The sequence below is a fragment of the Chiloscyllium plagiosum genome, chromosome 11 (assembly GCF_004010195.1).
Source record: "Chiloscyllium plagiosum isolate BGI_BamShark_2017 chromosome 11, ASM401019v2, whole genome shotgun sequence".
Lineage (NCBI taxonomy): Eukaryota > Metazoa > Chordata > Chondrichthyes > Orectolobiformes > Hemiscylliidae > Chiloscyllium > Chiloscyllium plagiosum.
The window spans coordinates 27,448,597-27,463,543 of NC_057720.1; the positions used below are offsets into that span (position 1 = coordinate 27,448,597).

At 38.8% G+C, this 14,947-nt stretch overlaps 1 protein-coding gene across 25 annotated transcripts in view; it reads left to right on the forward strand.

Moving 5' to 3' along the window:
* LOC122554240 (receptor-type tyrosine-protein phosphatase F-like) overlaps nt 1–14,947 on the forward strand; it is a 465,745-nt gene that overhangs the window by 234,649 nt on the left and 216,149 nt on the right. For all 25 annotated transcript variants that reach the window (XM_043698932.1, XM_043698931.1, XM_043698941.1 and 22 more), the window contains one exon: nt 7,636–7,824. In XM_043698932.1, coding sequence (XP_043554867.1) covers nt 7,636–7,824 — 189 coding nt within the window. The remainder of the gene's footprint in view (nt 1–7,635; nt 7,825–14,947) is intronic.

The window sequence follows — 14,947 nt, forward strand, 5'->3', positions numbered from 1 at the left end:
GGAAGTATATCCCTGGTGGCAGGGTCCGTTTGGAGGTGGCGGAAATGTTGGCGGATGGTTTGGTTTATGCGAAAGGTTTATGGTAGGGTGGAAGGTGAGCACCAGGGGCGTTCTGTCCTTGTTACGGTTGGAGGGGTGGGGTCTGAGGGCGGAGGTGCGGGATGGTGTCAAGTCGGTCATCATTAATGGAGATGGAGAGGTCCAGGAAGGGGAGGGAGGTGTCAGAGATGGTCCAGGTAAATTTAAGGTCAGGGTGAAGTTAATGAATTGCTCAACCTCCTCGCGGGAGCGCGAGGTGGCGCCAATGCAGTCATCAGTGTAGCGGAGGAAGAGGTGGGGAGTGGTGCCGGTGTAATTATGGAAGATGGACTGTTCTGCGTAGCCAACAAAGAGACAGGCATAGCTGGGGCCCATACATGTGCCCATGGCTATCCCTTTGCTGTGGAGGAAGTGGGAGAATTCGAAGGAGAAATTGTTAAGGGTGAGGACCAGTTCGGCCAAACGAATGAGAGTGTCGGTGGAAGGGTACTGTTGGGGATGTCGGGAGAGGAAGAAACGGAGGACTTACTCACATTTTCTGACCTCCAATTCCCACTTTTTCTTGTCTTCCATTTCAGATCTACTAGTCTACTCTGTTACTTAGTTGATCTAAAGGGATTTACTCATATTTGCTTCAATTGACAGATGTTGCATCTATAGGTGTAGTAGTAAATCTATATTCATACCATGAGATCTGAAGAAGAGAAAGATTTAGCCAACTTATCTAATAAGCTTATCACAAAGCTAACATGAAATTTATCATTTACAACCCTCTGAACAGTTTGTCGTGTTAAAATATTTGCATGCTTATCGGTCTGTCACTAGTTCATTGATGATTAAGATACATTTTTGGGAAATTCCATCTAACATGTGACTGCATGCATGCAAGTACCTATAATCACTGTTAACTGCATTAGTAAGCCCATTTCGAAGTGTGTTAATATAAGTCCAGTATCCCATGCAACTGGCATGCTTGACATTCAGTCAGAAAGATTTGAATTTGATTTTAGCTTTGCTTACATTTGATAAGTTGATGAAAATTGAAGGAGAAGGAAGGGAGAAGTATTTGTGATTTTTATGCAGTTTGTGATGCACTGAGCCAGTGTACTTCTGACCTTTATACTGTGTAGGACAACAGTTGATGACTGCAATAATTTTGACATAAAATGAGGTAATTCTGAGATAAGGTCAAGTAAAAATGTTAATGTTTTGTAGCAATTCTTTGGTAGAATTTTAAAGATTAATAGGCTTACCTCATAATGGAACTGGAGCACAATGAAGTTTGTACTTTGATTTGTGCTTTCATGTTACCTTTAACACAAAAGATATTGTGGATACTTTGCAGTTTGCATTGAAATTTAATTAGGAAGAAATTAGAGGCAGTGGCCAAAGGAGTGGAGCTGGCTGAGTAAGATTTAAGAAGACTTTTAATGATGAACCAAGTTTAGACCATACACAGACCGGAGTTAGGGATAAATAGACAGATTTCTGATTGGTTTAATTTGTATTAGAATAATGGAGCCAAATTTAAGATTGAAATTTTTGAACTGTCCATCAGACCATTGGAAGTAGACAGAACAGGAACTGTGTGATCATGATTTTCACCTTAGCTAGATGAATGTGATGAAACTTCATATGTGTTAGGATTCAGATCGTGAGACTAATATATTGAATTATGGTGTGGGAAAAGGCATGTTTGAGGGTTTCATTGGGAAAGACATTGTTCATGGAAAGATTTTAAAGATAATACTGTGTATAAGCTCTACCTCCTGTGAAAGTCAGTCCTTTTTTTTAAATCCGAAATATCGTATATTTTCATCTATCTTAATCAAGGTGAGCTAGGTTTTTCAGGGATCAAAGGCCAAAAATTTCAGAACCACAAGTATAATCTCTTCAGTAACATTGAAAACCTCGATTAATGATTCTGCTTTTAAAAAAAGGATGCAGGTGCCAACTTCCAGAATGACATTAAATATATGAATTCCGGCACCCATGTCCTGAACCATTCCCGTCAACCTTTTTATGGAAGTGAAACTGTAGGAACAAGCAATGAAGTGAACTGGAGTGCTCAGTGTCCGCTTTGACATCTATGTCAGTATTATCATTGTTTATCTCTGGTTTATATACTAGCTGATTATCTCTAGCTGATGTGCTATTAGACAAGCCATATCCCAGACTAAAACTTGGCTTGATAGGCATTTTTTTGTTATTTAACATGATGCTCATTCACTGAGACATATTCACATAAGGGTGCAGATTTTTCTTTCCAGTAAAACAATATTTAATGCACAAAGTACAAAAACAAAAATAAAGTAGGCTACCTTGATATAGAAGACTGTTTTGAAAGGTCTTAAAATGCACAGTAAACAAATTTTCAACTTATTTCCTAGCACCCATGCATTTTTAGAGATTCAAGTCTACCCGTTAGTTCTTCAGGATTCTATTTAACTGACTCCTGACAGTTTCTTTACCATGGACAGTGGAACAGTTAAATGATTTTGTTTTCCCAAACCTACCAACATGAACTCCTCCACATCTCAAGACCTAAGGTTTCTCAGTTCTTACTACTTCTAGACATTTAACCGGAATCTTCTGGTTTGGAAGTTTCACAAACTAACCTTCTACTGAGATGGCTCTGTTTTCCCTGATCTATCCTATACTCCTGTATAGGCAGTAAACAAAACTTGTTTCTGACCACAGTCAGATGTCCTCTGAACTGCCCTAAAAGCTTTCAGTCTCTGAATTTCTAAATTAAAATAATCCTTGATAATCTGAACTGAAAACAAGGTCTTGGACTTCCATGGTTATAAGTCTCATGATATAAGCATATTATTTCATTATAACTCCAGTGGTTTGCAGTCACCTGCTCTCACACACATACTTGACTATCTTTGTGCCAGAACGACTCTCTAATCTAAATCCTTCAAAGAGTAATCAGTAACCATATGCTATTATTTTTAAATCTATATTTCAAAGATGTCTATAATTGATTTATAAATTATACACGGTACATCACATTGTACTTTCGCTTGGTTTCTGTATCCTTTTAAATCATCAGTGATTTCTTCATCTTTAACAGTAGTTATTCAAAAATAATCTTTTTGTGCCACTTAATTCAAGTATAGATAATGATCATAATTATTTCTCTTCAGGTGTTGTTCCTCTCTCTTTTACAACACATGTCAATATCCCTTCCACAAAAACCAACCCTTGACCCCCACCATACTTGCAAACAACAGGCCCATCTCCAACTTCCATTTCCTGTTTGCCAGGGTTTGCTCCGATCTGATTCACAAAGTTTCAGATGAATTTTCCACTCCAGAGTTTGAATACAAAATATAGTCTGTAGTATAGTACTGAGGGAGTACTTAATGCACTCTCACCGGTTACTGTTAAACCAATGCTTCATCTGCATGCTTCAGTGGACATACAAGGTCCAGGCACTATATTGAAGAAGAGAAGGGCAGTTACCCCAGTGTCCTGACCAATATTTATTTTTCAACAAAGAGTATTTGGTGATTATTCCATTACTTTTTTGCAATATTGCAGTATACAAATTGCCTGCCTCATATCCTTCATTGCAACAGTGACTGTGCTTCAAAAATATTTAATTGCCTATAATTCATCCAGTAGTTGTGAAAGGTGCAGTATGAATGCAAACTTGTTTTTGTTTGTGCATTTTTATTTGGATCCTACAATATTCTGTTTTAGTTCTACTGCTGGCTGTATATCCAAAATTTAGCAAGTTGGAAGTAGAAGATGCTGACTGCAGAGCACCTTATGGGCTAGAAGGAGCAAAAGGGATTTCACCCTATCCTGTCTATTCCTGACTACAAATGCCAATCCTACTCTTGTCTTCAACACCACCTCATGTAGAGCTCCTTAACTCCTGCTTGATGGGTATTTTCCAAAATTTGGTAGCTGGCCAACTCTCCATTTGGCGATCTGCAAAGCAGAATCTGGAAAAAGGAAATTATAACCAGGTCCTTCTATTAAAACACCCTTGTCACTTACCTTGCCAGAAGTTTCCTGCGCTGCAGCACTCCCTCACACTCTCCTAGTTTCTGATAAATATTGGGTAAACATTGCATAGCTTCTGGACTCTGAATACTATGGTAAGACATTAGTACAATACCAAAGCAGGGATATTAAAATAGTCAAGGATATGATAAAATGCACACTTTTAATTTATGTAGCACATAGAGTCATAGAGATGTACAGCATGGAAACAGACCCTTCGGTCCAACCCGTCCATGCCGACCAGATATCCCAACCCAATCTAGTCCCACCTGCCAGCACCCGATCCATATCCCACATCCTGTATCACAACACATGTTTCATCCAATGAATTACTTTTACAGTCTGGTCATCATTGTAATGTAGGTAAAATTAGTTACAGGTACTGCAAGGTAGCCCTTGAACAGCAACCAATAAAAGGTAGATAGATATCACAAATGTTAACTAGGCTTGTGGTTGAATTTCTAGTTTCCAGCTTTTTTTCTGCCATGTTCTGATTAAATGGGGACAATCAATTTAGTTGTAAGAGAGCTGAACATTTGACACTTTAATTTCTGAATCAGAAATAAGCCCTGTCTGCACAGGGTGGCAATCTTGCGAATGTAAGTTTTGCAAATGTCAATGAAACAAACAGGTACCACATAACTGTGATTCACAGCAAATCTGTGATGCAGTCCAAAATGAAATCATTTGTCATCTTTTACTTTTTAAACATAATTGTATTATTGGTGGTATATACCTATATTTGTTGTCTGTCTTGAACAGTAATCTATGCTGAGACACCTTTAATGATTTAGAAACAGATCTTTATATAACTGCATAAGGCAATGTGATCTGTCAAATTTCTGATACTTTTCCCCCAAAGAATTAATATCTGAAATTTATTTCTTTGGGGTTGCTACAATTCCTATTTGTTAATGAATTTCCTCTCAGAATTGACATTTTTACATTATTGTTAACATCATAGAGTTAGTTCCTGATTGTCAGAATTGTGTCAGTTTCAAAATTTTGTGCATCTCATTACGAATGTTTTCAATATTTTATAACAAAAAGCATGTAAATACAGAATAGTCAATTAAGTTAGCTGCAGAAGTAGTCATCTTAACTATATAGCTAGTCATCCAACTGTCATGTTAATGATCATAGTCTAATGATTAATCGTTCGTCAGGGATTGATGCACTTTATTTAAAACAGTAAAATACTTTCCAAGCTATTAAACAGACATTGCAGCAAACAATTTGGTTTCTGTATATGCAGTACAGCTGCAGATGAGCTGTCAGGGAGAGTTCTACTGTTGTGTATACACAACACATGATGTTCTTAAAGGTGAAGTACACAAACAACACCAACTCGAGTGATTAGTTTAGTCCTCAAGAAAATATCCAGAGTCTGTTTTGGTCTATTGCAGTAACACATTTTTTAGGATGATGACAGCACATGACACTTTAGGTATAGAGATTATTGTGAGCTGATCCATTAAGGACTGCTGCATTAAAAAAAAGTTACAGTAACATAATTTTCAATGTGTATCTGTGGTTAATATAGCACTGTTGTAACCATGCTGCATGAAGATGATCTAGAAAGTTTATTAACAATTTTGAAAAATAAATTGGAACTTCAGTTTCTTTGCAACTACGGACATACATAGTAGGATTCTACTGACCTGGAAAACTGCAACAACAGTGCATTCTGGGAAAATTAGCTAATTCAATATTAGCAAGGCTGAATGTACTAAATATTAACCTGGGGCTACACAATATCAATACGAAGGATTTGGGAGGTGAATGTTTGCAATTTCACCTCCGCATGACCTCCTAAGCTTAAACAGAGAGATTCTACAGCTTGTCTAAGTTACAAGTTTGAGCTTTATCAGCTTTATCATCTTTATCTCCAAAAATATAAAATCTGCCATTTAGCAAACCACTGTAGCTACAATGAAGAAATATGATTATTATACTTTCAATACAGTCAAGTATTTACTGATTGAAATCATTACTATATATAGGCAAATAGAAGCTTAATAACTTAGTTGTATTTTAGCAGGAAAATGCTTGAATTGATAGTTTCAGCAGTTAAAATGTTTTCTTGATTAATTTGGGCTGGGAATAAGAGAACTTCATTCAGTGTTTCACAGATTTCAATACAGGATACCTCTTCGACTCAGATTGAATGTTCAAATGCTTGAGACAACTTTGCCTTCCAGGGTAAACTAGTAGAGTGGGCACTACACAAGACATTGGCAGACATCAACTTTTTCACAAGTTGTTGTACCTGATGAAAAGTGTTCACCCAAGATTGGATTTTGGAATACACAAAGGCAATAACTGAGTGATTGAGAAGATTCATATATGAGGTTACGGAGAATACAGGCACAGAGTTGTTTGCTGACCAACCCTTCATATTGATGGAGAGGGCAAGGAAGTTGGAGATGTGACAACAAAAGTTAGGGCAGTTCCTTTCACAGGCAGCTGGATTTTGAGGGGAAAGGTACTGACTGTTGTGATGAGAAGAGTGATTGTGAAAAGGCTTTAAATAGTACTTAAGGAGAGGGAGCCATTTGTCAACTAAGATGGAGTTAAGCAAGGGGAATAAGGTGATCATTCGTGTCAGAAATGGTACATGGGTCTCATGAATCAGGACAGCTTAGTGGGGGCATGTGGGAAACGGGAGAGAGACCAGAGATAACTGAATTTAGGATTCAGTCAGTTGGGAGCTTAGGTGAAGAAGTGCCGGTTAGGTGGATTGGCCATGGTAAATTGTCCGGGGATGTGCAGGCTAGGTGTCTTTGCCATGGGAAATGCATTGTTGCAGGGATAGAAGAAGGGAGTGGATCTGGGTGGGATTCTCTGTGGAGGCTCGGTGTAGACTCAATGGTCCAAATGGTCCGCTTCCACACTGTGGGGATTCTATGATTCAATAATTCAGGTCAAACTTGGCTTGGAGCGCAAAAGCACGAGACAGCAGAAGAAAAGATTACTTTTCAGTGACAAAGAAATCTATTAGCTCTTCACATATTCCAGTGGAAGTGATATATAAAGATGATTTGTTTCAGGGAAAAGAAGCCTGGTGCTATCCTTGCTATCCAGAATAATCTTGGAGTAGTAGGAGTTTTAAATCGAGGAGATTGAGGCCTAATGGGGTTTAAAATGACAGGGCATATCTCATAATGGATACCTGTTTTGTCTTCTAGATGCACTCTAATCTGTGTCCCTTTGACATCAGTGAGCAAATTTGGATGGGAGTAGCTATTTTATTGAGGTCAAGGATGGGACCATTGATGCATTTTTAAGATTTGTCTCAGAAAAGCATTTTGTATAGTTGCCAGTTTACCCAATATGCTTTCAAGCCTCAGGTGTCAGAAGGGCAATAAGAAGGAAGCAGGTGGAGTACTGATAGCTATTGGAGGTTGGGGCTAATTATTTGTAAGGGGAAAAACAAAGGTGAGAGAAAAGGAGGAGACATTGGAGCCCAAGTGGTGACAATATTTCTATCCAAAATGTATAGAATAGTGCAAATGTAACATTACAAAAATTTTTAAACGTTAACCATAATGCTGTTTACCCCTTGTGTTTTAACAGAAGAACAGCTGCCTCATGGATTCCCCACCATTGACATGGGCCCACAGCTGAAAGTGGTGGAACGGACTCGCACAGCTACAATGCTCTGTGCTGCCAGTGGAAACCCAGATCCTGAAATCACATGGTTTAAGGACTTCTTGCCAGTGGACACCAGCAACAGCAATGGGCGAATTAAGCAACTCAGATCAGGTGAGATGTTTCCTAACAGCTATTTATTGATCAGTTTGCTTATGTTAAGGTTGGTGTTTTGGTGCAAAGCTAAATATCTGATGTTGAGCATTATTTATTTGTCGCATTTAATATAGCTGTGCAAATGGCTGCTGATTTTTAAGTAATTAGTTTTGGCCATTTTAGCAGTCCACACACTTGGCTGGTTTACCAGGTAGCCCATTAAGGTCTATCCAGTGACACCATCATTTCATTCTTTTTCTATTTGAAGTGAGCAGAGCTGAAACATTTCCCATGAAATTTCTCGAAGCAATGGAGAAGTATGGTTGAGTCTTATTTGCCTAATCTGTTGCTGATGCAAGGTGGTAATCAGTACTGACTTAATTGAATTTTGACACTGAGAATTGAGACCTGCTAATCCAATAACTTGTTGCCTTATCATATTTCCCCAAAACAGCTTCATCATAAAGAATGGTAGGAAACTTAAAGAGTGATGAGTGTATATACTTACTACATACTTTGTGGAAGTGCAGTTGATACAAGAAGAAATTCATCACTGTTTTTGACCTTTCTGTGGAAGACATTCAGAAATGTGTGCTTAATTTGGAGGATATGTTCCCTTCCTGTAGGAGTATTTTCATATTTCTTCCAAAATGAGGAGTGTTTAAGTTCATATTGGCAGAGCCAATTCCTTGGGAGACCACCCTTCTCATGAACCAGCTGTACATGGGTGTAAATATTATGAATCAACTAAAACCATGCAGCTTAACATTCAGAATTTTAGACTAAGTATATCTAGAATGGAATGTGTCTTAGTTCTAATGATAGAGTCCATTCATGAGCCGGGCTTGCTTATCAATCAACATGAAGCATTGCCCGACCCAAGCATTTAACAACTACATTTATTGCAAAGAGCTGACCTGTTTCCTATTGCCAAGCTATGCTGTTCAAACCTCAACTCTGAAAGACCTCACAGTCTTCGAGAAAGATCGTTCTGTGCTTTTACAAATGGTGACTGGAAATGCAATGCTATTTCTATTGTAATACTTCTATTAAATGACAATTATTTTAATTTGTGGGGAAGAGGAAAACTGGAAAGTATCAATGTGACAGAAACACCAAGAAATTAGACTGGGAGTTCAGAAGAAGTGCCTTTACCAGGAGATGCAGCTGTTTTCAGTTCCTTCATCAAATACCTTCATTCCAGCAGAAGGTCAGAGACAGGAATGTTCACTGGTGATTACACAAGTGTTCAGTATCATTCATGACTCCTCAGATACTGAAGCAATCTCCGTCCATATACAGCAAGATCTGGACATTAGGCCTTGTTCTTGATAAGTAGCAAGTGACATTCACGCTACACAAGTGCTAGACAATGACCATTACACCAAAAGGGAATCTACTAATCTTCACTTGATGTTCAACAGCATTATCATTGCTGAACTCCCCCACAATCCAACACCTTGAATTGTTTTTGGTACTTGTGCCAGGTGCTTTCCATCTGTGTCCTCTTGTTCTCAATCCTGTCATGAGTGGGAACAATCCTGTCATGAGTTTTTCTTTATCAACATTATAGACTCCTCATGATTTTGAAAGGCTTTATCAGATGTCTTCTCTGTAATCTCCTCTCCAAGGAAACTAGTCCTAACTTCCTCCATGCAACATATCTGAATAAATCATAAATGCGGTATCTAATCCTTTAAACCAATCTTACAAATCTTTTCTGATTTCTTTCCAATTCCTTCACATCCTTCCTGAAATGCAGACCAAAGAAGTGGATGCAGCATTCCAGCTGAGGCTGAAGTGGCGCCTTGTCTATGTTCAGTGTAACTTCCAGCTTTTGTACTCTGTGCTTCTATCAGTAAACCTTATGATACTATTTTCTTTATTAAGTGCCCTGTCAGTCTACCTGTCAGCTTTACATTTACAACCAATGTTAAACACCAGAGATTAAAAGACTGGCTGGATAGAATCTGAGCATACACTTTTCTAGTCAGAGTTTTATTTCAAATTGTAGATCACAAAACTCCAATCACCTTCACTGTTTGCCATGTATGTATTTTTTAATCAACCTTTTCGGAAATGTGATGAAGACCCCTCTATGATAGGCCATGAACACTATCACTGTGCCGCAAGAACCCATGTTCCCTATAATGTAGACACCTAGTCTTCACCTGATTATCCCTTAATCCCTTTGGGCCTTTGTAACCAGTACGTCCACGTGAAGAGTCCAAGAAAGCTTGTTATCTGTTACCTAGTTCCATTTGATCTCAGGCATCCCTGCTGGACCCTGCTAAATAATTCATCTAGACTCAAAACATTAGCTTGCTTTCTGTCCATGGATGCTGCCTTACCCGCTGTCATCTCCAGAATTTTTTGTTTTCCGAGTTCAGATTCTGCAGTAATTTGCTCCTGCTAAATGATTATTAGCAGGTCCATCTGTTCCAATGTTTCCTTCACAGTTTTACCCTTTATTTTATAATGCCTTTGCATGTTCTTCTGAAGAAAATGAATCACTTCACCCTTCTCTGCATTTAACTTCATTTGACACCTATCTGCCCATTCCATCAACTTGAACTGAATTGAATTGAATTGAATTTATTGTCATGTGTACTGAGGCACAGTGAAAAGCGTGAAAAGCTTTGTCTTGCAAGCAACACATGCAGATCACAGAGTTAAGTTGGGTAGATAAGTAAATAATAGATAAACAGCAGCAAAAACCAAAATACAGGTACAGGCAAATGCTAAGAGTTTGTGAGTCCATTCAGTATTCTAATAACAGTAGGGTAGAAACTGTTTTGAAACCGGCTGGTGCGTGTGTTCAGGCTGCTGTACCTTCTCCCCAATGGTAGAGGTTGGAGAAAAGCATTGTCAGGGTGGGATGGATCTTTGAGAATGCTGGTGGCCTTTCTTTGACAATGGGCTTGGTAGATGGATTCTATAGAGGGGAGGTTGGCCTTTGTGATTGTCCGGGCCGAGTTCACCACTTTCTGTAAATGCCAGTCTTGAATGGTACAGTTGCCATACTAGGTAGTGATGCATCCACTCAGAATGCTCTAGATGGTGTACCTATAAAAGTTGGCAAGGGTATTCACCATCATACCAAATTTTCTCAGCAGCCTGAGGAAGAAGAGATATTGTTGGGCCTTTGTAACCAGTGCGTCCACATGAAGAGTCCAAGAAAGTTTGTTGTTGATGACCACTCCCAGGAACTTGACACTCTCTACTCATTCCACTCTGTGCTGTTAATGTTAAGGGGACATGAGTAACATCCCACCGAAAGTCATTAATAAGTGCCTTGGTTTTGCTGGCATTGAGAGCTAGGTTGTTCTGAGTGCACCATTTTTCCAGGTCTTCCACCTCACGTTTGTAGTCTATTTTGTCGCCATCTGAGATTCGACTGACTATGGTGGTGTTGTCAGCGACCCTGTAAGTGGCAATAGTCTAGTATTTAGCAATGTAGTCATGGGTATACAGTGAGTAAAGTAGGGGGCTGAATACACACCCCTGGGGGGCTCCAGTGTTGAGTGTTAGTGAGGATGAAATATTGTCCTTGGTCTTCACTAATTGTGGCCTGTGGGTCAGGAAACTGAGGATCCAGTTGCAGAGAGTGGGGCTTAGTCTGATATCACTAAGTTTAGTAATTAGTCTCAAGGGGATAATTGTGTTGAAGACTGATCTGTAGTCAATGAGTAGGATTCTTACATAGCTATTCTTGGTGTCAAGATGTTCTAAGGAGGAGTGAAGGGCAAGTGATATGCCCTTATTTATGTCATTTTAAATTTCTGCACCAGCCTGCTCACAGTTTATAATGCATTCAAGTTTCATATTGTCTAGCAACTTTGAAATTGTGTTCTGTCTACCAAGTTCTGTATATAAATCAGGAAAGGCAAGGATCCCAACATTGACTTGCGGGATACATCACTACAGTCTTTCCTCCAGCCCACAAAGTATTCACTAACAACAATTTTCTGTCTCCTGTATCTCAGCTTACTTTGTAAACATAGAAACAAAGAAATTAGGAGCAGGAGTAAGCCATTCAGCTCTTCGAGCCTTTCCATCATTAAAAATGTTCATGGTTCATCCTTTATCCCATTTTTTCCCCCATGCTACTTGGTACCCTTAAAATCTAAAATTTTACTTATTTCCTTCTTCAGTTTATTCAGAGATTTGGCCTCCACAGCTTCTGTGGTAGAAAATTCCACAGGTTCACAACCCTTTCAGTGAAAATTGTTTTCCTCATCTCTGACCTCAATGGCCTGCCTCATATCCAAAGACTATGATCCTGTTTCTAGACTCCTCAACCAGAGAAGTTATCCTCCCTGCATCTAGACTGTCCAGCCCTTTTAAAATTTTACGCAACCTCTCTCATTCTTGTAAACTCTCATGAATACTGGTCCAGTTGAACCAATTACTCTTTCATATGACATAAGAACATTGTATCAGTGTTGATACTTCCCTTTTATTTCATGAGCTGTAACTTTCCTAAAGTCTGTTATGTGGCTTGGATCAAATTCCTTTTTAGAGTCTATCAATACCATATTACATGATCATGATGTAGAGGTGCCGTTGTTGAACTGGGGTGGACAAAGTCAGAAGTCACACGACAGCAGGTTATAATCCAACAGGTTTATTTGAAGTCACAAGCTTTCGAAGCGCTGCTCCTTTGTCAGATGAAGCAGTGTTCTGAAAGCTTGTGATTTCAAATTAACCTCTTTTCTTATAATCACGTGTTGTGGACTTCTGACTTTATATTACGTGATGGTCTGACCCTGATCAACCCTTTCTATTAACCTTTTTAAAAAACTCCAGCAAGTCAGTTAAGCCCAAATTTCCCTTAAGAAATCCATGCTGACTTTAATTTGTCCCTGAGCTATTGTTTCAAGCAAAGTTCCCCACAACTGAAATTAAATTGACCGGCATGTAGTTAATGGGCTCACCTTTATCCCCTTTTTGGAAGAATTTTATATGATTCCCAATTCTCATGTCATCTGGCATAACCCTCCATTCTAAGAATACTGAAAAATTATGACCTTTTGAGGAAATATAGTTTGACTGCACCCAAACTATCTCTTTTAAGGCAGCCCACTATTCAACTGTTGTTTTCTACCAGCCTTTGATTAGAATGTATTCAGTCCAAATCCATTCTCAACCCAATTAAGTTGGCTTTACCTTAGTTAATTGTTGATTGTTGTTTGTCCTTTCCCATTGTCAGATTAAATATGTTATAATGAACACTGTCCACTAGATGTTCCTCTTTGACACTTGACCTATTTGACCACCCCTGTCCCAAGGACCAGGTCCAGCAGGTCCTCATTTCGCTTTGACTGGAAAATTGTTCCTGAACATTATTCTAGGAACTCTTACTCCTCTCTACACTTTATTCTGTTATTGTCTAGTTTATATTTAGAAAATTAATATCACCTATTATAACTACACTTTACCCTTGCATATTTCTGTAATCCCCTTTCAAATCTGTTCCTCTTTATCCTTCCCAATACTTGGTAGAATTTAGACTACACCAGACAATGTAAGTGCAATTTTTATCTTTCTTAGCTTTCGCTGCATAATTATCTAACATTGGAAGATTTATTTCTTAATTTGAGCATTTGAAAAATTTGCTTAGTGTTCATATTGTTCAGGCTATCCGCTTACTTCCTGCAAGATTGACTCTTCAAATTGCCAATTCAGAATCACAGAATTATCACGGCATAGAAAGAGCCCATTTGGCCCATTATGTCAGCACCAGCTGTTCAAATGAGCATCAATAGCTCGTGCCCAATCTCTTGACCTTTACCCAAAACCTTGCACACTATTTCTATTCAAATAATCAGACAATGCCCTCTTGAATACCTCAGTTGAACTTGCCTCCACTACATTTCCAGGTATGGCATTCCATATCCTAAATACTCACTGTATGAAAAACTTTTTTCTCACATCAGTCTTGCTTCTTTTATACATCACTATTAATCCATGTGTTTCTCATTCTTGTTCCTTTTACACGTGGAAACAGCTTCTCCCTACCTACTCTATCTGGCCCGCTTATGATTTCGAAAACCTCAATTAGATGACCTCTTAGCTGTCTTTTCCCCAAGAACAGTCCCAATTTGTTCAGTCTATCCCCATAACTGAAGTTTCTCATTCCTAGAACTATTCTTGTAACTCATTTCTGTACCCATCCCAATACTTTAACATCTTTCTTATAATACGGTGCCTACAGGTGTACACTGTACTTGTCTGAGGTCGAACAAATATCTTTTATAAGTTCATCATCACCTCCTTGCTCTTGTACTCTATGCTTTATTAACTGTTTTCTCCACCCGTCCTGCCACCTTCAATGATCTGTGGACATATACACCCAGGTTCCTCTATTCCTGCACCCGTTTAGGCATTGTACCCCCACTTTCTGTTTTCTTTCAATGTTCTGCCTGCCAAAATGCTTCACCTCACATGTTTCTGCATTAAACCTCTCATCTTCCACCTATCTGTTCACTCCACTAACTTGTCAATGACCTTGTGGAATTCCACACTGTCCTCCTTACTGTTCACAATTCTTCAAGTTTCGCATCACCTGTAAACTTTGCAATTTTTCACTGCACACCAAGATTGATATCATTAATATGTATCAGGAAAAGCAACAGTCTCAGTACTGACCCCAGGAGATCTCCACTACAAAAATTGAAAGAACTGCAGATACTGTAAATCAGAAACGAAATTGCTGGAAAAGCTCAGCAGGTTTGGCAGCATCTGTGAAAAGAAATCAGTTAATGTTTCGGGCCCGGTGGCCAGTCCTGAGGAAGGATTACTGAACCCGAAATGCTAACTCAGATTTCTCTTCACAAATCCTGCGAGATCTGCTGAGCTTTCCAGCAATTTCTGCTTTTTTTGTGACCTCCACTACAAACCTTCTCTGGCCCGAATTGTCCATTGATTACAAATTCCCCCTTCAACACAGGCATCAAAAGCCTAGCCTCCTAAGGCTACACCTCTCTTGGATTGAATATTCTTTATTTGTCATGTTTTATATGTTAAACCCTTCTTACTCCACCACCACTTTCAGCTTAGCTATACAGGAAGTTCAACTCTATATTAGTAGAATGTGTTATCTCCATCTTTTGTCTTCGACTCTGATAAATTAAGAATA